The following is a 25,979-nucleotide window of genomic DNA, read 5'->3' as shown; positions in this document are numbered from 1 at the left end:
TCAAAGCTGTATATACTTCGCCAAAGGCATGAATAGTTGCCAACTCTGAGTAATTGTGGTGGTGTCATCTGGACAGAGGCACGAGACGGGGTTGCCCCCTCTCTGCGATACTGTTTGCACTTTCCCTGGAGCCCCTCGCTCAGGGGCTTAGAATGCATCGGCAGGTTGAAGGCCTGCAGGTGAATGGGAAGGAATATAAAGTGGCCCTTTACGCCGACGATATCCTGCACATAAAAAAATCCTATGACGTCAATATCAAGGGTGATACAATTGATAGTTACAGAGAACTTTCGGGTTTCAAAATCAACCGATCCAAATCAATATTATTCCCACTACGAGAACCTGACCCAGAAACCACCAACAGATTAACCACTCTTGGCCTTTAAAATTGGTGGAACCACCTGGGGATAAACTTGACACAGGACTTGAACACACTTTACAAAGCCAATTACTTTAGTCTCATAGCTAGTTTACACGCAGATTTAAAGAAATGGCAGAACCTCACGATCTCGTAGATCGGAAGGCTCAACGCAGTCAAAATGGTGTGCCTCTCGAGATTCCTCTATCCGTTCCAAATGCTTCCTCTACAACTTCCAGAGACATTTTTTTGTGAAACCAAGAGAGCCATCCTAAAGTTGTTATGGAGGGGAAAAGAGAAAGGATAGCCTATGATACCCTTGTCTTACCTAAGGAAAAAGGGGGAGTGGGTCTCCCGACCTCAGAAAATACTATCGGGCCATCCAACTAAGGGTTATGATCCCCCACCTGAGAAGACGGACGGGGTTGCAGTGGGTGGATCTTGATGATCACAACCTTGCACCGGCCACCGTCTCGAAGTGGTTATGGGTCTCGAGAGACAGATTGCTCAGAAGGCTGCGAAAGCACCCAATACTGCACACGTTATGGAGTATATGGAGGGAAGGGGTAGATATGAGAGGAATAACCACATGGTCATCTTCTCTGAGCCATATTTGGGCTGCGGGAATCCGTGACGAGATCCCGAATCTTGATCGGTACTAGACATGGTTCGAGGCAGGACTTGAGAGGGTGGGACAACTCTGGAGAGGGGGACACTTCCTTACGATCCCCGAACTTGAGGACTCTTTGGGGGATACACCCAATATCAGTGTTCTTTCCTGCAACTTAAGGAGGTCCTCATGAGGAGAGAATGGAAGGAGAGGATACAGCGCGATCTTACCCCATTTGAGAAACTACTTGATACTACGACAGAAACCCAAAATTTGATCTCGGCCATGTACAAAGCCCTGATAGAGGCAGGGAGGGGGTCCACTGCTCTACTGAGGGAAAGGTGGGAACGGGACTTGGAAATAGAATTAAATCCGGAATTATGGGCGAAGATCTGCAGAGGGGCCTCCCAGACATCCATAGTGGCACAGTACAAGTTGCATGCCATCACTTCTCCACAGGTGGCAATATGACCCTGAAAGGCTATCTAAAATGTTTGTCGACTAGTCTCATGTGCTGGCGTCAATGTGGGGAGAAGGCCAACTACTGGCATATGTGGTGGGGGTGCCCCCTGGTGAAAGTGTATTGGGATGAGGTCCTGGGGTGGATCAAACAGGTTGATGGGATCACCAGGGAGGTGTCGCCTCTCTTAATTCTGTTTGGCTTGGAAGAGTATGACAGGGAGGTGAGAAGGTTAACTGGAATAGTGGCTCCACTCCTCCGGGCGACGAGGGCCTGCCTGGTGATTAGGTGGAAAGCTGAATCCCTACCGAGTAAGAGATAATGGGTTACAGTCACCACAAACATTTTTGTAATGGAGAGAATCATACGAAACTCTGGAACGACTTTGTGAATTAATATATTGGTGTTACCCCACAGGAACCATCCGAAGGGACATGAAAGTTGTTCTACCCTCTATGTACGACTACAAATACATTGTAGGGTCCATGCCGAAGAGGATTACCATTTGAAGGCTACCATTTCCACAACTGTTACGGAGAGGACAGTTGCTAACTCTGAAAGTGTTCACCAAGACCATGCACGCTAGTATAGAGGACACGAACAAGGAATTGAGCCTATCGACGCAAGGGGACAGCGTTCCGGGGGATGGGGGGGGGGAAGGACGGAGGTGGAGGAACGAAAACTTGGTTTTAATGACTTCACCCAGTTTTGTTATGGTTCAACTGAATTGCAAGAGTTGTATGTCATGTTTTGCAAAACCTAATAAAATAAATTGGGGGGGGGGATGAATTCGCCTACCACAATGACATTTAGATTTATGTATTGGTCCACTTCAATATTATGTATTGTACATATTCCCATAATTCTGCAGAATCATTTTCGTTTGGGGGATAATATATATTAATGACTAGACATTTCCCAAAGGGAGACGCCACAGAATCAGCAAGCACACAGGGCATTCTGACATTTTTGTGCAGCAAAACTCACTAACTGATGTGCGTACTTTGATCCCCACTGCCAGGCTGCCCATCGGACGTCCCCGGGTGGACTTGGCGAGCCTGTGAATAATTCGAAAGCCATCCACCATGAAAGGCCTGCATGCCCAAGTTTCTTGTAACATAAATACGTCAGCTGCCATGATTACAGCAAGGCCCCCTGGAATTATTCTGCTTTCTAGGTTTTATTATCTCTACTGGGGCCTTGTCAACCATTATTTTGCAGGATACTATTAAGTCGAAGCCCATAGATAATAGTGAGTTCTAATTAGCAACACACTGTTTTTAAATGTTTAGAGTTCAGAGTGAGGATAAATGTGTACCCTAACCTCTGATCTCTTTTATACTGTTTTCTCATTCCTATCTACAGATCAGCAGAAGCGGGATTTCTCCATTGCTGCTGGCATGCAGTATTCAGTTGGGGACAAGTGTAAAGTGAGTGCTGTTTCGTATTTTAACAATACCTGGTACCTAGTCTCTGACTCGCCATGGACAAAGGGGACCTGCTATCGCTCCCAGGGCCCCATCACACTAACCGAGAAGCTCCATTTCCATAACGTAGAGCGGCTGTATCAAGTAGTTTTCGATAATGGCGGGGATTGTGATATAGCAATGTTGTGAGGGTTGTTACTTAACCGAACCTGGAGATGCTCTTTATTCAACATTGAATAGAATGAAATGCTGAGTTGGCAACTCTGGTAAAAGGGCCTGCCACTTGCACAATGCCCTATTGCAGTTTTATTTTTATTTGTATTCTTTATTTATACTCAGAAATATACATAACATGAGACCAGCAGTAAAACAATGAACACACAAATATTTACAAATATTTCTCCAGCATGGGGTCTGGCATGGATTCACATGCTCATGAATATTCCCCGTCGTCAGGCTGGGAATCCTCGGTAAAGAAAAAACCAGTATTGTTTCTGATATGTCTTTCTTAGTAGTAACCAATCACTGGTCTCTGAGTCATACTGCCCCCAGCCAATGACTGCCCTCTCCCTAAGCCCCTCCCCTGGCAGCCATCCTAAGATTTCTACCGCACGTTCAAGTGTTGGGAGTTCTCGTGCTATAGCTCTCGAGCTTTTACTGCATTTTGCATTTTTTCAAAGAGTTTAATCTCATTTTTCTGGTCAGTCGAGCCTCAAGCTCCACCGTTTCTACTTCCGATCAACGGGGACCCATTTCAGAATTTTCTATGCCCCTCAAGGGCGAAGTTTTGTCGAGCTACACGTCTTGGAGGATTCCAGAAGATCTGAGGCCTACTTCGTGGACATGGCCCAGATCAAGGGAAGCTCAACGTCCAGATCCAAGCTGTTCAGGAACTGCCCTAGATGCGGATTACAGAATGTTTTCAAGGAGGATGAGCATTCGAGATGTCTCTATTGCCTTCACAAAGACAAAACGCACGTGGAGAAGGACTGTGCGTTTTGCATGAACTTGTCGGAGCGGACTATGAGAGATCGTCGGATCCGCCTCGCCAGCTGGCTGGAGAAGGGGCCCAGCAGGTGAGAAGAAGTCAGAGCGGTCTTCTAAGTCCTGTGAGGGTGCCCCGGCGACTGGGGCCCAACAGAAGGCAAAGCACTGCGAGTCCGCAGTGCACTTTCACCGACGCCATCAACCACGAGCCAACGCTCTGGCTCGGGGAAGAGAAAATCCGAGAACCCGGCTAAGCTTCTGGAGAGGCCCCGGTCGATCTCGTAGTCAGCCGAGGGGGAGCGAGGCAGTGACCCTCTCCCCCCACCCCCAAGGTGAAGGCCTCAAGCGCCCAAGGTGGTGAAGGCCTTGATTCACCCGGCTAACGCCTCTATCGAGGGAGTTGTGATGGCCTTAGTGAAGCCTGTGGAGGCTACCCCAGTGGAGGTGACCTCGGGGCCCAGAGTTTCCCTGCCACCACGGACGGAATCCTCTTTTCAGCCCATCGATGAGACCCCCGTGAGAACACCGGTGGAAAAGGAGGGGGGGCCCGGTGGCCATCAGACACTGATTCAGCCTCTGAAGAGGAGCTGGTTGGAGTCGTGAAGGTCCTCAGCAAGAGGTTCGAGGAGGTCCGTTCCCACGGGAGGAATCCCGACGAGGCGGACGAAGAGAGCAACAGTGGCGCCGACGAGCCCGTGGAGGACTCCTCCTCCACACCCCAACCATCGCGCACGTCGCAGCCGGTGCCCGAGCCTCAGGACAACTCATTATGTACGGAGATGAGGACGAGGTTACCCTTGCCCCCGGACGACCCAGCAGAACCGGGACCGTCGGGAAGCCCACCAGGCAAACGGAGGAGAGTTCATCCATCCCAGCCCTTCCAGCCTTCGCGGCTCTCTCAGCCTTCATCGACTTCCCCTGATCCTAGGGAGGAAACGGAAACGGGAACGGATACGGCCACGACGGGGAAGGATGACGACGGTGGTGACGACGGGATGGACCTGTCATCACCACCCCCTCGGGCCTCCCCGCCCGATGAAATCGTCTCTTTCCATGCCATGATTGCCAGGGCATTCGAGCTTTTCCAGCTCTGCCCCGAAGAACAGAAGAAGGAAGGCTTCCTCTATCAACGGTGTGAAGCCAAAAGGAAGATGGTCTTCTCGGTCCCGTTACTTGACGACATCTGGGATGAAGAGCTGTCTCTCCTGAAGAACCTGTCCACGACGCCCGCCAAGAGGGACCGGTACGAGAAGAAGTACCGGGTCCTGGATCCCGCCCCTTTGTGCCTTAGGGCGCAGCTGACCCCGGATTCTGTCGTCTCAGCGGCAGGGGCGACGGCTTCAACTTCGACCTCCCCACCGGACGGTGAGGGGAAGAAACTGGACGCCATGGGACGATGAGTCATCTCGTCGGCGGCAGCGGCGACAATTAAGGCGGCCAACGCCCTAGCGATTGTGGCCCGCTACGACAGGGAGTTGTGGTTTAAGATCGCTCCCCTGCTGGACTTCCTCCCGGACGACAAGAGGGCTGAGGCCCTAGAGATCTTGCAGGAAGGTTAGGTGGCGTCTGACCATGCCATAACGGTGGCCACGGACATTGCTGACACCGGTTTCCGCCACGGTGTTTGCCTTCGGCGATGGGGGTGGCTCAAAACGACTGATTTCCTTCAAGACGTGCAAACCAAAGTTTTGGACATGCCCTTCGACGGGAACAACCTGTTTGGAAAGACAGTAGACGAATCTCTACAGGCCATCAAGACCGACACAGAGACGGCTCTGGGCTTGGGTGTTTTGCAGCAACGACGGCCGCTCTTTCGGAACTTTAGTGGCAAGCAAGGTACCTCCAAAGGATTCGGCAGTGGCTCCTCGACGTACCGCCAGGCGGCTTGCTCCTTGTCGCAAGAGGCCAATAGAGGACGAGGCAAGTCGGGATTATCTCGTCGTCGTCAATGGCGGCAAGTCCGCTGCCAAGCAGGACTGAACCGGCCATAGCGTGGGGCCCCCACCTGAGCATCCCGGTGGGAGGCCGGCTGGCGAAGTTCGTCAGCGTGTGGGAGTCCATCTCCACCGACCGTTGGGTGCTGGATACTCTGGCTCAAGGGCACACACTCTAATTTCCAGGAAGGAGAACCATGTCCCTCAACTGCTGTTGGAAGTAAGGGCGATGCTGAAGAAAGGAGCCATTGAGCTCGTCCCAAATAGGCTCCAGGGCTCCGGAGTGCACTCGCGATACTTCCTGGTCAGAAAGAAGACAGGCGGTTGACGACTCATCCTGGACCTGCGTTGGTTAAACAAGTACATCAAGGCCCAAGAGTTCCAGATGGTCACCCTCCAGCACGTGCTGGGACAGCTGGAGGAGGGCGACTTCCTGTCGTCGTTGGATTTGGAGGATGCTTACTTTCACATCCCCCATTCTAAAAGGACACCGAAAGTTTCTCATATTCGTGGTCCAGGGACGGCACTACCAGTTCAAGGCCCTTCCATTCGGTCTGAAGTCGGCGCCCAGGGTATTCACCAAATGCCTAGCACCAGTGGCGGCACTGTGCGCTTACGAGGGATCCACGTTTACCCCTACCTGGACGATTGGCTCATCTGTGCAAGGACAAGAGAACTCGCCGTCGAACACACAGCGAAGACCGTCCAACTGCTCAGGGATCTGGGATTCTCCATCAACTACTCGAAATCCCGCCTGGTTTCATCACAGGTCGCACTGTTTCTGGGAGCCAAGCTTGACACAGTGGCACGATTTGCTTCTCCGTCGGAGGAAAGCACGAAGGCCATCTTGGGCAAGGTACAGTGCCTGCTGGCCATGGACGTGGCCAGGGTGAGATCCATCAAGTCCCTGCTCGTCATGATGTCCTCATGCATCTACCTGGTGCGCCTCTGAAGGCTGCAGTTGCGTCTTCTGCGGATGCGTCCTCTACAAGAGTTCCTCGACGCCCGTTGGATACAAGCGACGGGCAGCTTCGAAGACAGGATCCCGCTCAATGAGGCCTTCCGCCAAGCGATTCGGTTGGTGGGGCACCCGCGCGCATCTCGCGGCGGGCACAAGACTTTCAGACCCCGGCACATCAGGAGACGGTGACAACGGACGCCTCCCTGGAGGGATGGGGAGTGCACACCGGAGATCTCCACGCAAGAGGCCTTTGGCTCCCGGAGGGGAGGTCACCCCACATCAACATCCTGGAGCTCCGAGCTGTGTTCTGGGCCCTTGGGTCGTTCCTTCCGTCCCTCAAGGGCAAGGTAGTGAGGTTCTTCACCGACAACACCACCACGATGTTCTGCATCCGGAAGCAGGGAGGCACCAGATCCCCAGCCCTATCCAAGGAGGCCCAGGATCTGTGGCACTGTGCCGTCGCCCAGGGGATGTTTGTGGTGCCCTTCCATCTGGCAGGAATAAAGAACACCATCGCCGACTCACTCAGCAGGGAGCTGCGCTCGTGCCACAAGTGGGAGCTGCGTCAGGATCAAGCGGATCGACACTTCCAACGATCGGGCAAACCCCAGATCGACCTGTTCGCAACGGCGATGAACTCCAAGTGCCAGAGGTTCGCCAGCAGGTTTCCCCAGCCGAGCAGCATGGGCGATGCTTTCTCGTTCCCCTGGGACGGCCTGTTCCTGTATGCGTTCCCCCCCCATTGCAGTTGCTGTTGCAACTCATCAACCAACTCGAGGTCCCGGTGCAGGATGATCCTCATCGCACCGGCGTGGCTGAGGCAGATCTGGTTCCCGGACCTTCTCGACTTGTTAGCATCTCCTCCCAGTCAAACTGTCGACGGACGCGGATCTTCTCTCCAGAGAAGGAGGTGCCATCCTCCATCACGCCCCGGGGTCACTGAACTTGCAGGCCTGGCTCCTGCAGCACTAGAGTTTGGAGGGTACGATATCCCGGCAGACTGCAAGGGGGTGCTTGCAAAGGCCAGGGCGTCCTCCACTCTCAAGTGCTACGGCACAAATGGAAGAGGTTCTCTGTCTAGTGCTGCGCACAGAAGATTATCCCCCTACGGATTACGGCCCCTCAAGTGCTGCTGTACTTGCTATCACTGGCCAAGGCGGGGCTAGCTCATGCCTCCATCAAGATCCATCTAGCGACGATTTCCCGCTACACCAGCACTCCTGGTCGATCGTCTCTGTGATCCCATCGCCTGGTAAATGAGTTTATGAAATGACTGTTCAGTTTGTTCCCGCTGGTGAAGGCTCTGGCCCCGGCGTGGGAGCTCAACGTGGTGCTGAGCAGGCTAATGGGGCCGCCATTCGAGCCTCTGCATTCGGCACAGTTGAAGTACTCATCGTGGAAGACAGCGTTTCTTGTGGCCATCACCTCTGCACGACAAGTGGGAGAGATCCAGGCCCTCTCCTGCAATCCTCCGTACTTGACTTTCCACGAGACGAGGGTAGTGCTGAGGCCGCACCCCTCCTTCATTCCCAAGGTGCCGTCGGACTTCCACCTCAACGAGCCCTTGGTGTTACCAGTGTTCTTCCCGTTGCCTTCGTCGCCAGCCGAGAGGACTTTGCACTCGCTGGATGTAGCTAGAGCACTGAAGTTATACGTGGATCGTATAAAGAGTTTTCGGAAGACATCACAGCTGTTTGTGGACTTTGGACCTGTGAACTAAGGGAATGCTCTCTCGAAGGCTTCCATTTCCAGATGGCTCTCCGGCTGCATACTGCACTATCACCGGTTGGTTGCCCGGCCGTCCGAGAGCCCATTCTACCAGAGCGATCACTGCTACCACGGCGTTCCTATCTGGTGTGCCCCTGCTGGACATCTGCAGGGCTGCTACGTGGAGGTCGAAGCACACCTTCACGAGATTCTACTGCGTCGATCGGGATTCCAGGGAGGAGTCCAGGGTCGGCCAAGCAGTGCTGCGCAACCTGTTCGCCTGAAGGTGGGGCCTGGTGAGGAGGTAAGAGATGCTTAACATTGAGTTGATGTAATGCTTAATGTTGAGCCTTGCCACCTCCTGTGGTTGTGCATGTGTGTACTGCTATGTATTATATTCATGAGCATGTGAATCCATGCCAGGCCCCATGCTGGAGAAGGAACCAGTTACTTACCTGTAACTGTTATTCTCCAGCATGGGTCTGGCATGGATTTGCATGCAAACCCTCCCTCCTTCCGCTCTGCGGCTCTTCACTTGGTCCTACTGCCACTTTATGTGCTACCAAATCTGAGGATGGCTGCCAGGGAAGGGGCTTAGGGAGAGGGCAGTCATTGGTTGGGGGCAGTATGACTCGGAGACCAGTGATTAGTTACTACTAAGAAAGACAGATCAGTAACGAAACTGATACTGATTTTTTCTTAACTGAGGATTCCCAGCCTGATGATGGAGAATATTCATTAACATGTGAATCCATGCCAGACCCATGCTGGAGAACAACAGTTACAGGTAAGTAACTTGTTCCATATCATTATGTCCGCAAATCGGACGCCCTGTTCGTCACTTTCGGAGGCTTAAGCCCAGGCTATCGGGCCTCCATATCCCGCTGGATGGTCTCGGCCATCAAGGAGGCATACGAGGACCAGCACAAGCCTCTGCTGGCCAACATGCATGCCCACGCAGTCAGGGCCAAGGCAACAGCCATTGCATTCCAGCGCCATGTCCCTTGGCAAGTCATGGTTCGGACAGGCGGTTCCCAGGAACCTATTTGCTTAAGGAGGGTCTCCTCTCCACCCTGGGGCTACATTCAGTTGTAATCACCCATGCTGAATGGAGGAAAGGGGACGGGACGAAAGAGTAATTATAATTTACTCACCGTAGTGACTAACGTACTCTTAGTCCATAGTCCCCTTTCCTCCATACGTCCCACCATCATCCCCCCTAATAATACTGGTGTCATTAGACGATGTAAAATCTATTGTTGTTGCGTCAATGGGGATTGAGGTTTGGTGCCAGAGGGCGGAGTCAAGGGAGCGCATGCTCCCTGGGCTGCACCCCTGCGTGCCTCTAAATTTAAAGGGGAAGGTTTTTTTCTGGTGAAAAAGGTTCTGTCTCCTGTCCCTTGGAAGGGACGCCCATGCAGTATGGAGGAAAGGGGACTATGGACTAAGAGTACGTTAGTCACTATACTGAATAACTTATCATTTCCAGCCTACTTGCTCACATATGCGTCCTTCAGGCCTAACGCAGCCAGAGCGCAGTCTGGGTGTCCACCCACCAGACTGCACACTTCCAACAGATATCTCCAGCACCACACCCAACAATAGGATACAGCTACCACCCGGCAATTACATCAACTGCATACATTTGGTGCCCCCACGCACCGTACGACACTCTCTCTACTGGCCAGAACTACAATTCCTGAGGGCGTTCAACCTACCTGCGCTTTGTGGTCATAACAATAACATATATATAGAGCACTATATAAATGCCAAGTAACATAACATAACATATCTTTAGCTTGTATGCTGTAATTGGAAGAAGTAGGGAATGACCTCCAAATTGTTTTTAAAACCTTGCAATGCTGCCAGTAAACATGTTACTCTATTTTTATTTTACAGCTTTAACTTGTTTCTTCCAAGTTACACAACCGTCAAATAAGAAGCCTACATACCGCTATCCCCTCACTATATCTTAATTTCCTATTGGCCCACCCTCCACGTGTGTTAGGCAAGGTATGCAGTACCCTTTGGGTACACTACAACAACCCTGACCTCCTGGCAATAGGAACCCAACCTTTGGTATAAGCCTGTACTACACAGGTTAGTAGCGTGTCTAGCAGCCAGGCTTATCTCAAGAGGGGGTCAATGTGAGCAGTAGGAAAGTTACAGAGATTCAGTGACAAGTATTCAAATAAACACTTGCACACAAGGTTTATTGAATAAACAATTATTAATTTATCAGTCAGTTAGAATAAGCCTTCTTCAGAAGGGAGCAATATAGAAGCAACACACAAACTCAATCAGTAAAGACCCTTTTGGGATGGCCCACAGTGATAACCCACACCCTCGGTTGACTTCAATAGTTAGGGTGCTGGGGACATTAATATCTTACTTTTGCATTTAGAATTTTCTCAGGAATTGGTCAAAGGAAAAGGTAATTAGAACAAACAGGAGATCACAAATATTCCTAAGCAGGCAAATACGTTTGGATCCCCTAGGCAGAGTCATTCAGTATAACAGGTTAGGCCAAAGTCAATGGGCAAAAGTCTATATGAGCTGAAGCACTTCTGGAAGTTAAGCAAGAACAGTCTTTGCACACTGTTTTAGAAGTCTTTGCAAAAAAGAAGAATCAATGTAGGGCCACAACCTGTTTAGGCTTGTGAGTAGTAGAAGATGCAAGCAACTCTACAAAAAGAGGTCAGTTCTCTCCTGCTTTAGAGTACCTTTGGATTGATGAAAAAGTGCATCAGATGACTTCTGTTCCTCTGTTCCTGTGTAGCTCTGTAGATCTCACTGTTCCTGGGCCTCAGCCATGGGGACAGGAGGGAGGACTTCTGGGGACTCCTGCACCGCAATAGGATGGTCCTCGCTCGCAACTGGCAATCTTCAAACAAGTGGCACAGTGTTTCAGCTCCTCGTGACTACCGCAAATAGCAACACGCAGTTTCTGGCTGTCGAGATGGATTTCCCTTGCTTCTGGGGTCCCGCAGTCTGTTGAGGGGGCTCTGACTCAGTAAGTCCTGCTTCCTGGGAGTCCGGAGGATCTTCCTGGAGCTCTTAGCCAACTTAAAAGCAACACACACAATCTGGTGTTCCTCTCCCTGGCTATTCGGTTTCCAGCAGCAACTCTGTGGAAATTCAACCAGCTCCGAGAAGATGTTCAGGTGGCTTACTTTGGAGTTGATTAGTCCCACCAATTCAAGGGGAGAAGTCGTCCTTGCAAGGGCTTCTCTGTCGATACGAATGTGGAGTTTCAGCACAGCAGCAGGGCTTCACCGGGCAAACCAACGGTTCAGGAGTTGCAGCAGTTCTTCAAGTTCTTCTTCGGTTCTTTCGTCCAGCGATTGACTTCCTTTGCCTTTTATGCAGCTTGTTCCCATTAATTGCAGCCCAGTGTCATGACCACTGCCCGTGGCCTTGGCACTCTGGGCCTCTGGGCTGCATCACAATGTCCCTGCATGGCCCCAAAGGCCCAATCATGCCCCCCAAGACTTTCTTGGAGTCAGTCCTGGCGCCAAGCTCATATGGCAGAAGAGGGAGCTGGAGCTCTCAATGGCAATGGCTCAACATGGATGCCCCAAATGGTTCAGTTCCAGAACTGAACCATGCGGTCTAGCATCTAGGGTGTGGTCAGGCCTGAAGGCACCTGGGATACCTGCATACTATATAAGCCACGCCCGAGCTGCAGAACACGCTTCGCGTTGCTCTGCCCTCGCAGCATGACGTTCACTGTGATCTGTCGTCTTCGTTCCAGGCCTGCACCTGCAAGGAGGAGAACATCATTAGCCATCCTTACCTGCTAGTTAATCCAGCTCCTGTCGATCGGTCCAGTGTGCCGAACATCCAGCCTCTCGAAGCCGCAACCTGGGGAAGGAAATGGAAAAACAGCATTAGTAAGCGTTCGCATTTCACATTGAAACATCATTCAAAGCACGCTTACCTGAACGGAACTCGCTGTTGGTTTAATCCCGTTCTGGTCTTCCATCAACCTGCAAGAGAAAGGTAAGGCTGGTTAACGCGCATACTACTCGACAGCGATTCGGACATCTACTCATCGCTCTGTATCCTCTGAGCAGCTTATCATCCGGAACATCACGGCGGCCTGCAAGAGATAGATAAAACAGGTTAGCACACGGCAAAAGCGCACATAGCGCCGCGCTACGCGCATTCACTTACCATCTCGAGCACAGCCCCTCAGTCAGCTCGGCGTCTTCATCATCCCATCCGCACCTAAGAGAGAGAATACATTAACGGGGGCAATTACAATTATGGACAAATTATCAAAAGACAATAGACTTACCTGAAGAACTGAGTCGCAGCAGGTCTGGACTCACGGACCCGCGCCATTGAAGCCAACTCGGCGGCGAAGCGCCCCATCCACGACGCACCCCTCCACAGAACTGTAGGACGGAGAGCGCAGCATATCGAAATCCAAGACTAGATCCTCAGCAGAACAAGAACCCAGGGGAGGTGGATCCAGGTCGGAAGCAGTCCAACCAGATCGGGTGGCGTCCCTGTGGATACCAGGTGAGCTTTACACCCAGCTGTCAGTCACCCAGCAGGGGGGCTGTCCTTGCCGGACAGTCATCCGGCCAATCACCACAGAGTGCATTTGGGTCTCCTAGGAGACTTAAGCACAGGGTGTTTTGAGCACCACCCTCACTTCCTGCCTCCACCAGACACCCTGGAGCCAGAGGCAGGCTTCATTCTTGAATCCCGCCAAAGGCAAAGCAAACAAAGGAACCAAACCTGGTTTGGCACACAGTAAATCTCAAGAAGGACCTTTCCACAAAGGGTGTCCGGACATTTCTTCGAAAGACATTTGGTCGACGGAATATGGTCAAAAACCAAATGGTCGAATTTTTTATTTATTTATACATATATTTTTTTGGTTTTATTTTAGGGGAAAAAAGGTTTTTTTTTTACAAAAAAGGGTGTTTTGGACCCCCCCAAAAAAAAGAGAAAATAAAAAAAAAAATCTACATTTGTCTTTCGACCAAATGGTTTCGACCAAATGTCCTGTCGACCATTTTTTTTTGACGAAATGTCTGGTAACCTCCACAAAGAAATGGCGAAAAAAGATTGGGGCAGTTTTGACAAAAATGGCACCATTGGATGCTTTACTGCAGCTGCGAACACACACCGTGGTAAATGCACACCAGGGTAGTTGAAATTAAACCACTGCCACTAGCCATTCAGTAGGGAAAGGGTAACATAAAAATGTTACACGAGAAGCTAGTCAAAGGGGATACTAAGTAACCCCTCCAGCACTTTGTTGTAAGATAGTGTATGCTGGGTCTAGAAAGTTACAAATGTGAAACTGACTTTACTTACTTTACTGCTCTGGGAAACAGTAGTTTATCCCAGAGAAGGTATTTAAACCTTTGGGAAATCTGAAAGACTTCCCTGTGTCACTGCACTGAAGGTACTGTGTGACACCATGCAAAAGATGATGCCTATGGCGTTTGTCAGACTTCACAACCAAAGGAAACAGTGTTCAAAATCACATTAAAATACATGAGAGAGTGGGAAAAAGGGGCTCACTCTTTCCAGGAAAAAAAATGAATTCCTCAAAATCCAGAAAAGTTGTTGGGGGTCTCTTAAGGTAGAGGGAATTAGCATATTTCTGAGAATTCTCCCTAACACTGTATGTTGTGAGGAATCTGAGGGCGTCCTCACTTCTTACCCCAATATATCCTCCTCCCAGGTGGCCAGCGAAAGGCAGCCATTTTCAGATCCTGACCCTGGGGGTGTATATGCAAAGGAGGATCACCTGGGTGTAGGAGACTTGGGGAGTGGGGATGAGGCACCCTTGGGTCAGACAAGGTATTCCCCATTTCCCTTTTATAACAAGTTAAATGTCCCCCAGTCTTTTATAGGGTATTGCCAATCCCTTCCCTATCTTGCTAGAAAACCATCTCCCAATATACACCAATCTGGTACTGAGACGAGGAAGAGGCAACATAGAAACATACATCCTTCCATTATTAACTCAGAAATTCACAAATATCACTTTGGTACTGGGACCGGGAAGTGGGATGCTGAGTACCAAGACCATTATGCAGTTGAAGAACATTGCCTGCACCGGAGGCCAAAGGGGTGGTATAAATGGCATGCTTAGGTGAGGCTAATGAGATCGCCTGTGGAGCGCTTGCCGGAGAGCCGGCAGGTGAAGGCAGGGAGGTGTGTTCCCGAAGCGCTAAGGAGCTGCAGAGTCCTAGCAGTAGAAGCGGATTGTGGCGGGAGCATTCAGAAGGTCTCTGGTGGCAGGGTTGTTGTGCCGACCTTCTGGAGTCAGGACTCCCACCCCCCCACCCCCTGCTCTGTTAACCGGAGGTGGCAGAGACCCTGGAAGAGAGGCGTGCAGAGCTGGGAGCAGCAACAGCCACAGAGAGCCTGCCGACACAGAGAGCATACCCGGGGTCAGCATACCCGGTGATTCAAAGTAGGCTGAATGACTCTGGGACGCTGTGGTGCAAACCGCATGGTTTGTGCAGGTTGGATCGCTTGCGAGTGAGTAGGGACCGTGTGAGCAATCTGAATGCCGGTCCAGTTTAAAATGCATATGATTGATAATTACGATAATCTGAAGGCTGAAATAAGTGAATTAAAGGATTTGTGAATATAGAATTGTAAATCAAATGAAGCTAAAGAGGCCAAGAAAGGGCCAGGAAAGCAGTGAACTTTGAAAGTGTGAATAAGCCTGTGAACGGGGTGCATATTCCCAGCAAGAGAGTAAACTGGGAATTTGCAGTTGCTTTATTTAATGTGACTGACTGGAAGAAAAAGGATCTAATTTTGAATACCGAAAGAAAGCAAGTATGGTATATTCCCCGATACAAAGGAACTGCGAATTGTGTAAACTGAAGGAAACGCGCATTGGCAAGAGCCATAAGAATAAGAGGAACTGTATAATTTGAAAGATTAAGCAGTGGCAAATCCTTTGAGACGATTTGATGATCTAACAAGTGAATGGTGACAAAACAGTATTGAAAAAGCTGCAATAGAATTAGTCCAATACCACTGTTAAGCTGACGCAGTGGTAGTGGAACTGGAAAAGAAGCAAGTAAGGGGCGCTGGTTGCGTGACCTGTAATGGATGGACCATGTTTTTGGCTTATTTTTTGTGTATTCAAAGAAGGCTTCGAGGCCCCTGCAAACCCGATCCCACCTGGCGCCCTCTTCCTGCTTCTCCTTCCCTCCCGCCTCCTGTCCCACTCCACCCCCCTACTCCCATTGGTCCTCTCGGCCCTCATCACCGCCCCTCCCAGGGCAGCCCTCTGCCCGTGCAGCCCTGCGGCTAAGGGCCTTAAGGCCAAGGGCGGCTCCAACAGAGGCGGCTCCAACAGAGGCGGCTCCAACAGAGGCGGCTCCAACAGAGGCGGCTCCAACAGAGGCGGCCCCAGCAGGTGTCAGCAGGTGTCAGCAGTGGCGAGCCGTAAACCATCAACCTACAAGGATCAGTAAGGTAGGAGTGGCCTGGGTCAGGAGTAGAGTAACTACCCTACCCTAAAATCCGAGCCACTTACCAAACCCACAATAAACAAGGTGATGTATTCTCCACTGCATATCTCGCCCCACCCTAAACTTAGGTACAATATTAAATATTGATTGAATTTCTCTATCTGACCGGCTAGACACATACCTCCCCACCTCTATATAGACCTATATAGGTTTCTCAAATCTAGTAGGGTTTCTGTCTCCAAATTGCTCTGTATAATACTCAAATTGCACTGATGGGCCTGTCTCCCACTATAAAGGTCTCTCAAATCTGATAGGGGCCCTATCTCCAGGCTGCATTGTGTGACACTCAGATTGCATTGATAGGCCTCTCTCCCACTATACAGGTCTCTCAAGCTTAGTAGGGGTTCTATTTCTAGACTCTATAGTACGTTATTCAGATCTCATTGACAGACCTCTTGACAGGTCTCTCAAATCCTGCTGACCAACTCGCCCCTAAAGTGAGACAGAACCCACCAGTGAATTACTGTGGAGTGACATAAGACAAATGTCCTAGCTGCACCCCTCCAACTAATAGATATCCTCCTTAAGCCCACACTGCTTGCTCACTGCAGTGAACCACGTATAGGGAGACGGACACTAAAAAGAGCCACCGAGAACACCTAATATTATAACCCCTAACCACCTCCTCTACCCCTCTCAAGACAGCAACTGAACGAGTCGGCAACATCAGCCGGAAATACCACCCACAGACAGAGCCCTAACTGTTAGCGGACAGCCCTCAACACTCATTACTACACCACAAGACAACCAGACCAAAGCAGGACCAACTGGACATCAGCAAACAAAGACTAAACAACTCTCAATCTTATAATGCGCAAACAACCATTCTGAGGGAAAGAAAAAGAGAAGAAGCAACAAGCACTCCAGAACAGCAACAAAGAACCACAACTACACAACGCACCACTGCTGTCAGGAACAAGAATCGAACAACACTGAGAGAAGAGACAAATCCCTCTACCAAACTCCTTACCTCGCTGACAACTGGTCACCAGAGAAAACCAACCCAATGCCAGAAGCAGCAACATAAAGCTACCCAACACAAACCCGCAGAAGGAGGATGAACAATACAAGAAACAACAAACACACAACCGATGCGATAACACCTTACATCACCAAAGCAAGAAGAACTTCCAATCGACAACCACAACTCATGGAATATGAAACCGATGGTGGGGGGGGGGAAACCCAGACAGAACCTAGAAGAACTCTTCGAAGACAATGACACCCCAACACCTCAGCAAACGATCGACCAGGAAGGAAACCCCAACACTGATCAGACAAAGTCCAAGCCAAACAACACCTCCAAACTCCACTGCAATCTTATAAATGCAAGATCTATGTCAAAACACTCGAGATCTTCGACCTACTCGATGACAACAGCATTGACATCCTGTTCATCACAGAAACATGGCTGGATGACGGCTACAAAATCACACTCCAAAGCTGCCTTCCAACCATCAAATGCCTTCAAATAAACAGGAAAAACAAAAAAGGAGGCGGCATTGCAATGGCATTCAAACGACACCTGAAAATACAAACAGACGAACCGCTCAACATACTCCACTGCGAAACCATGGTAATACACTTAACAGCAAGCCCAAAAACCAACGTCTCATTTATCCTGGTATACAGACCACCGACATATGATGCAACCTTGGTCGACAACTTCATAGAAGCCATCACCAACATAGCCATCAAACACGAACACCTAATCATCCTGGGGGACTTCAACATCTGGTTTGAAGACAGTCACGCCAACTCCCAAAACTCACTGACTGAACAACTCACGACCATGAAACTATAACTAGTGAAAGGGGCACCACACTCGGCAGGACACACCCTCGATGCAATTTTCGCAGAGGAAATACTCCTCACCACGGCACCGCCGATACAAATACTGTGGAGCGACCACCTCGATCACCCCATTGGTAATCACTCTGACTACTCAAGTCTGCATCCAACCCCCTAAACTCACAACCACCTCAAAAAGAAAATGGAAACGCGTCAAAGAAAGCAACCTATTCTAACAACTGGAGTTAACCAAACCATCAACTACAGAACTAGAGGTAGCTGACCTAGATGGGGAAAGCGGAGCTACTACACAAATGGATTGCAGACGCAATTGACAAGATCGCCCCAGAAAAACCATTCACCCCATCAAAAAAAAGAGCAATGGCAAAATGGTTACCCCCCTATTAAGCACCATGAAAAAGGAAAACAAAAAGATGGAACTGGAATGGAGGAAAGAATACAACCCAGACAAAAAAAACACTGTTCGAGACAAATCCGCGCATACAAGAAGGACATTCAAAAGGCGAAGAGAAGGCATTATGATGACCAAATCACCAATGCCACCAACATACAAAAATAAATGTTCAACATCATTAAAGAGATGAGAAATCCACCAGGCTGCAACAACACCCCAAGCCCCTCAGAGAAACAGTGCAAAAACCTGGCAGACAGCTTTAAGAAAAAAATCAATGACATCCGACAGACAATTCAAAACATACCAATCGACCACAACATACTACCAACCGAACCTATCACAGAACCTCAGCACAAACTCAAAAACTTTCCTGAGACATTCGCCATGCTGGTAAAACACAGCAAGAAAGCTGGATCACCCATGGATCCCTGTCCCCCGGACATCTACAAATCAATCCTCGCACAAGGAACGCCAGCGGAATACTACAGAAACCTTCTGAACCTTTCACTAGCAACAGGAACTGTACCAAAGACCTTCAAATCAGCATATATCAAACCACTTCTGAAAAACACAAGTGACGACGTAGAAGACCTCTCCAACTACAGGCCGATTTCAAACATTCCCTACCCGGCAAAACTCCTGGAAACCTACGTATATAAACTAACCCAAGAATACGTAGAAAAACACCACCTGCTAGAACAAGTCTGTTTCAGACCCGCAAGAGGAAAGGAAACAGCACTACTATCCATCTGGGACGACCTAAAAACCAACGCAGACCCAACCTCAGCCCTCATTCTACTCGACCTCTCTGCAGCCTTCGACACAGTTAGTCATGACACCCTAACCAAAAGACTAGAAGACATAGGCATAACAGACACAGCACTACACTGGACTAAATCATTCCTAGCAGACAGAACAGAAACCGTATGGATTAAACCCTTCAAATCCACTCAAGAGTTAACGACTGGAGTGCCACAAGGATCCTCACTATCGCCACTGTACTTCAACATCTACCAGACTCCAGTTATCAGAATCTTCAAAAAGTACAACATTACATGCTACAACTACGCAGATCATACCCAAATCATCTACAAAATCAGACACCCAAGCTGATCATGCAACCCTAATCGAGTGTCTAAAAGAAGTCTTCAACTGGATGACTGCCAACAACCTGAAAATCAACCCAGGAAAGACAGAAATCATGATCTTATCCAAAGACCAAAAGAACGAAACCGCCATTCCGTGGCCAACGGAAATGGGAACCGCACCATCCCCATCTAAGGTAGTAAAAAATCTGGGAGTCCTGATGGACAACACCCTAACCTTAGAACCACTAGTAAATGCTACAGACAAATGTTTTTTCCACCTCCACACTGCAAGACGAATCCTACCTTTCCACTCATTCACACACAAAACACTCACTATCGTCGCCCTCATCATGTCAAGAATAGACTATGCAAACAGCCGCTACCTCGGAATACCAGATTACCTCTTGAAGAAACTACAACGGATCCAAAATGCAGCAGCCAGACTACTCCTCAAACTATCGAGAAGAAAACACATCACTCCTGCCCTAAAATCACTACACTGGCTCCCAGTAAAACATTGCATCACCTTCAAATCAATGTGCATAACGCACAGTGCAATCAGTGGACAAGGAGCAGAATTCCTACAAAAGAAAATAACAATCTACAAGCCAACAAGACTCCTCAGGTCAAGCAACGAAATCCACCTGGAATCCTAACCATACCTCAAGAAGAAACTTGGAGGCACCTCCTACCACATAGCCGCAAAAACCTGGGACAACATCCCAAAAGAAATAAACACCACAAATCACCTAAAATTTAGGAAATTTCTAAAAACTTGGCTCTTCAACACCACAGACTCAAACTGAAAACAGAAAGGAAACAGGATTACTAAACTAAACCGACTGTGGACAACTCCCTATGTGAAGAAGCTCCCACAGCACCTGGACCAAGGACGCCAGTTAGAGTGGAACACAGGCGACACCCATGGTAACGGAGTCAACAACCCACCCTAATCCCACCCAACACCCGCACTCGTCCCTTAGTTGCCACCAGGTACCACAGTGTGGTGGAATTATCGGGATAGTGGCAATCACCACACTATCTGAACTGTGGACATTGGCAGGTGCACTAACCTTATGAGTGGGAAGGGAAAACAGGTAGCGCTGCGAGGGAGGCTGGGGGAGGAGGCGTCGTATGTGAAAGGGCCTTGAAGGCCGGACGGACCCAGATCAGGACAGAGGCACAGGGGTGCTCCCGAACCCCACCTGGGGAGAATACAGAAGCCCAGCGCCTCAATTCAGGATAAAGATGCCAACTAACCAGTTGTATTAACAATTTCTCCCTCTGCATACACCTCTGAAACTCCAAACCAAACACAACCACAAACCTGCAGCACAACAAACCGCACAAACTTTACTACATTGCAACAACAAAACAAAAACACACATACTCGCACAGCACATCACTGCTTTCTTGCACTTTTCCAGCTTCTTCCCTCTAACCCCCCATCCCTTCCTCTTTCAGAGCTGCCAGGGGAGCACTTTGGTTGTGATAGTGCACGGTACAAATGTTCTTTAACATTAACATGTGGTCCGACAACTGTGCCTAGACCAATTACACCCAACCAAAGGAAAAGCCACTTAATCCATCTATAAGTTTGTGATTGAACGCCAAGGAATGCTTGTGCATTTTGAACTTGATGATATAGGTGAAAGACAGAAGCCTGAAAAGCTGGGAAATATCCCAAGGAATTGTTTTGGAACATTGAGATACTTGAAAGCTTGGGGAAGGGAACACCCCTTTTTGGTAAAGTAAACGGTCTTGAATCCTGGAGAACCCTTTCCGACTAACAGCTGGAAGAAGCTATGAACTTTTGTTTGAACAGTTGTCATTTTGATGCTGATGCCCCTACACATTTTGTACAAGTAGTTGTGAGTGGAAGTGTAGGTTTTGGACACATGCAGACATTTATTTTGGTCTTCCTGACGCAGACTACCATTATTTTCTGTTAGGCAGGGAAATCCCACCTTAGCATAGGGCAAGTTGGGCCTTTTCCCAACCTTAATTTGATTTTTAATAAACGTTTGTAGCCCAAAACTTACTCAGTTGTCTACTTTCTGGTGTCTTCGCAATGTACACTTTGTGCTAAGGGTGTATCACTTTAAATTGGGTTCACTGAAATGCAAGGAGCAACACTGATCACCAGCAGGTTTTATGAAACCTATTCAAGACCTCCACGGGTGTGGTTATCGATAACTCATTTATATGGAAGGGGGAGGAATTGGTGGTTCACAGTAATTCCAATGGCAATCCTGGACTATTCTGTATTGTACAACGATACCATACATGTTTTACATTAAAATTCAGACTTTGTTCTCATTTGCTGTTTTTTCAATTGCGACCACAAATTGCATGTTGTCAGTATTTGGGATTTATACATTTCTTTTTCTTTTAAATAAGTGTTTCGGGGCTGGAGGGGGAGGGGAATTGTGATGCCAACTGTACTTTTATTTTAGCTTTTCTTTCCTGCAAGATAACAATTTTACTTTTGCTCAGTGTTTGTCACGGATGAACTGTTAATCTTGTAAAGTGCAGTTTCAGGAGAGTTTGGTTTAACTGTGGTGACTTGGCCGATCTCTGATTCTGAGGCTGTTCATGTCAACACTGCCCTGCTTAAAAGTTCCTTACAGTCCGTTTCGTCTGCTTCTATGCGCTGTAACAATTGTTACTCAAATGTATTAACCTCAGAAGGATGGAAGGTTGAGTCTCTCCTGCTGGGATTCAAACGTCCCTTCCACACAGATTCACGAAGAGAAAACTTTACTTGCAACACGGTCTCACCATATTGGGCAGTTATTTATTTTCTTGAGTGATTGCAGAATTGTTGGGATGCTTGGATGCTTGGAGGTGAAAGTGGTGCTGTGGAACAAGGTGTGTGTGTTTTTGTTTTTCTCACCCTAGGTCTCAGTTCCTTTAACTGCTTTAAATATAATAAAAACAGCAGTCAGTATTTAAACTCTGACATCATTCATTTAATCACCTATATACAACAATATTTCCATTTCTTTATAAAGTGCTTCGCAGTCCTATGATTTTCCTAGTTGGCCACAGCTACGATGCTGGAGAGGTGCGGGGGGGGGGGGGGGTGCAGCTAATTGTGGGTGCTGATGTTAGTTTTCCTACACCTTATTCATCCTCTGCATTGTTCCGGGTGGACATGTTTGCCATGTTTCTCTACCGCTGGGTTGTTGGCCATCTCTTGGCCCAGTCTGCTGCATGTCTGAACGAGATTGAGCAAATCTGACCCATGAATGGCACTTCATCAAAATTGTAAAGGTCAGCTTGATCAGAAGCTTCTCTTTTGTATTGTAGGTGCGCCTGGAACCCACTGGAAAATTCTATGATGGCCATATTCAGGAAGTGAGCTCTGAAAAAGGACCGGTTGTTGTGTATGTCGAAGAGTTTGGCAAGAAGTATGTTTTTGTTTATTCTGTGCATGTCTGTCCCATCTATACTGATTCACAACACCTGTGAATATTTGTGATAAAGCTTTGATTTCCTTAAAGGAAAATAGCCTTTTTCTTTGGCAGTGTCATGATATAGCCACTGTTGTATGAAAGTTTAGCTTTCTGCCCAGTTGTAGAGCATAATTGCACTAGCATTTCAACAAATGCTTTTGGTTCATTAAGCGCCATGTTTTTGAACAGCAGGCATTGTTAAGAATGTGCCATACCTGAGAGTAACGTTTGTACATGTCTTTTTATGTTTGGCAACACCCCCCCCCCTTTATTTTATTAGACTAATTGTATATCTCAACGCTAGATTAGCCTCTATGAATCTTTGATACTGGTCGTTTGCAGCCTTTCAAAATGCTGTTTGTTGTTTCACCACTAGGTGGCTCCTTTGCATTCAATGAGGGTGAAAGCCCCTGCACTTTCATTGGCCACAGACACACTGTGTGAGGAGCGGGGCAATGTAGTTGTTCAGACACCCGTCACACTCTGTCGCAGCCGTGGTTGTGTGGTTGAAGGCCCACCTGGTCCAACCATGTTAGATTGTGGGGCCGGCGTCTCAACCTAGCGTGAAGCTCATCAACTGGTTGACCCCTTAATGAATTGTGCCCAAGGATTCATTCTGCCCCACCCTTGTTAATTTACCTGTGACATTTGTTTAGTATGTATTATTTTGCTTTAAATGTACCCCCTTATATTCTTTTTGCATGTCATTTTATGAGTGCAGGAATTGTTGGTGTTATTTATCATTTTCCCCCACCTGTGCAACAGTACATATTGAATGCACAAAGCATACTGTATCTAAGTATTACATATAACGCACAGAAACAATCTACAGCACACATGACCTCTGTTCTGTTAGTTTTGTTTATCTACCTTTAATCTGCATAAAAATCATTAGGCATACAGATTCGTACAAAGAGCATTCAAAATATATAAATATAAAAACATAACCATATTATAAAACAATCACCTAAAGAAAGCTATTGTCTAAAACCTGTGAATAATCATCATCTGTGGTAATACTTGCTACTAGGTATAACTAATGGAAGCTTAGTATTATTTACCAAGTTGAACTCACAAGATTCAGTACTGTTGCTGTGCTGAGCCATGCTTTGTATAAACATCTAGCAAAAGCAGACTGTGGCTTCATCATTCGTCCTTTTACAAAAAAGCATGGCTTACTTGGTCTATCTTATAAATTTGCCTCAATAGTCTCCTAAAGTGCAACGAGCATCATTAAAAAGAAATGCTCATGTCTTACAATGGGGGCATTAATCCAATGTCTTGTTGTCCCATTTGTTCAGACGATCTGCAAGTGGAAAAATTCCAAATAATAATATGTTTCTTATATAGCACTGCACACCTTCGGGTCTCTGAGCGCTGAAATAACAGATGACATTATTATCCCACTGAGAGTTACTCAATGTATTGACCTCGGAAGGATGAAAGGTTGAGTCTGGTACAGCTGGCTGCGCAGAGAGATCTAGAGGGCGATTACTGAACATGCTCAACTCGCTGTGCTATCGGACTGGCTATTCATATTATTCTCAGATATGGTATTAAGACTGCCTGCTGTTCTTAAAAATGGCACTTAATGAACCAAAAGCATTTTTTAAAATGCTAGTGTAATAATCTTAGCTTGATGTATAAAGAGCGCCTTAACCTCTGCTTCATTATATCTAATCCTCATAGCCTGGTGAGATTGTATTCTTCCAGTGCACAGTAGATACACTTTGCATTTAGGGTACACATTTCTTTTTTTTAGCTAACATTTTCATGTTGGGTTTATCCATAAATCCACTGGTTTACAAAGTGTCTCTAACATGTACATACCATGGCAAGGACCGTCCACTCTCTTGACTAAGAACATCTTTTACAGCTTCCCTGTATTTCCTTAATTAGGCATGCTTCACAGTCTAACCCAATACAGTAAGGGTTTAGGTTTGACAATGTGATTAAAATAGCATTATCTCTTGGTGCAATAGTAGTGTAGAGGTGTTGCTGAGTAAACAAATCACCTTCAAGTCTTGCTCCGTCCTCTATAAGGCAGTGTCCCTCAAGTCACCCAGCTACCTTGCGGAGAAAGTCTGCATCTCTGGCAGACAGCGTACCACCAGAAGCCAGGATACGTTCAGAAATCCGCTGCTGCAAAAAGGAAAGGACCAGAATACAAGCTTTCTCTGCCTACTCCCCAAGACTATGGAACCTGGACCAACCTCTTCAAGGAGTCTCTCCACCTCAACACCTATGCAATCACATCGCACCTCGTGCCACCTGATTCGCAAGACTCCGCCGCCCCTCTCCGCCACCCGGGAAAGCTGTACCCTTCCTCTGTGCCCTTCTGTATCCCACCCCTCCGCTGTATATCTGTTCTGTTACCTAAGCGCTCTGTTATGCATCTGTATTGTTATACACCTCTGTAAAGCACTCCATTGGTTCTCAAAGCTACGTCCATGTTCATTAAATACCATAATAATAATAATGCTGAATCTTTTTAGGAAGTTATTCTTGATAACACAAAGTCTTGTACAATTTGATTTGACCCCAAAATGTCTGCCCCATTCAGGGCTGCTTTGTGGTTTGCAGTTTGTATGTTTTGTGGTAAATCCGTGTTGGGGAGGAAGGAGCTAGCCCCTTGTCTAGCGCCTTCCTGCACCCCCAAACGCTTTACAATCAAGCAAAACCTCTGAAAGCACTATATTACCAAGAAAGCTTTTTTTCATGCAAAAATTCATCACACACAGGCATGGCCAGGCACTAACTGAAGATAGTTGGTATTTAAATATAAGGTGCAAATAACTATTAGTTGAATGAATTTGTAAAAATGTTACATTGTATTTAGTTTTAAAATCTCAAAGCACGGTACAGACAAGCTCTCTGCCGGGAGGAATGTGGCCTGCGCTAAAAATGGTTTGCAGAGCATGCAGTGTTGTCACTGAGGCTAAGCTCTGGCAGAGTGCACGGAAGTGGCTGAGCAGCTGTTCCCTGTCTATCAAAACACCCAGGCAGGCTGGGGCTCATGTACACAATGTAAATGTATGGGAAAATTAGGTTTTTAGGAAAATTACTGGACCAGATAAAATATAAGAATATTTAGTGAAGCGTTGAGAGTATGGCAGGAAGGTGTGTTTATATACAAATGTTTATAATATAGCAAATGACAAACAGGAGCTACAATGTATTTCTGCATAGGCAGCAGTTTGCTAAGTAGGTTGTAACCTGGCAGTGCAAGAAGGAAGACTGCAGCGTCCCTTTTAAGGAAG

At 47.9% G+C, this 25,979-nt stretch overlaps 1 protein-coding gene across 2 annotated transcripts in view; it reads left to right on the top strand.

Annotated features, from left to right (window-relative positions):
• Positions 1 to 25,979, top strand: part of OTUD4 (OTU deubiquitinase 4) — a 1,503,132-nt gene that overhangs the window by 696,251 nt on the left and 780,902 nt on the right. For both annotated transcript variants that reach the window (XM_069631220.1, XM_069631221.1), the window contains 2 exons: positions 2,794 to 2,858; positions 22,574 to 22,674. In XM_069631220.1, the coding sequence (XP_069487321.1) occupies positions 2,794 to 2,858; positions 22,574 to 22,674 (166 nt within the window). The remainder of the gene's footprint in view (positions 1 to 2,793; positions 2,859 to 22,573; positions 22,675 to 25,979) is intronic.

Source organism: Ambystoma mexicanum, chromosome 6q (genome assembly GCF_040938575.1).
Source record: "Ambystoma mexicanum isolate Mex_15411 chromosome 6q, UKY_AmexF1_1, whole genome shotgun sequence".
Lineage (NCBI taxonomy): Eukaryota > Metazoa > Chordata > Amphibia > Caudata > Ambystomatidae > Ambystoma > Ambystoma mexicanum.
Note: the sequence above shows the minus strand (reverse complement) of the source record. Positions and strands in the feature narration are given on the sequence as shown.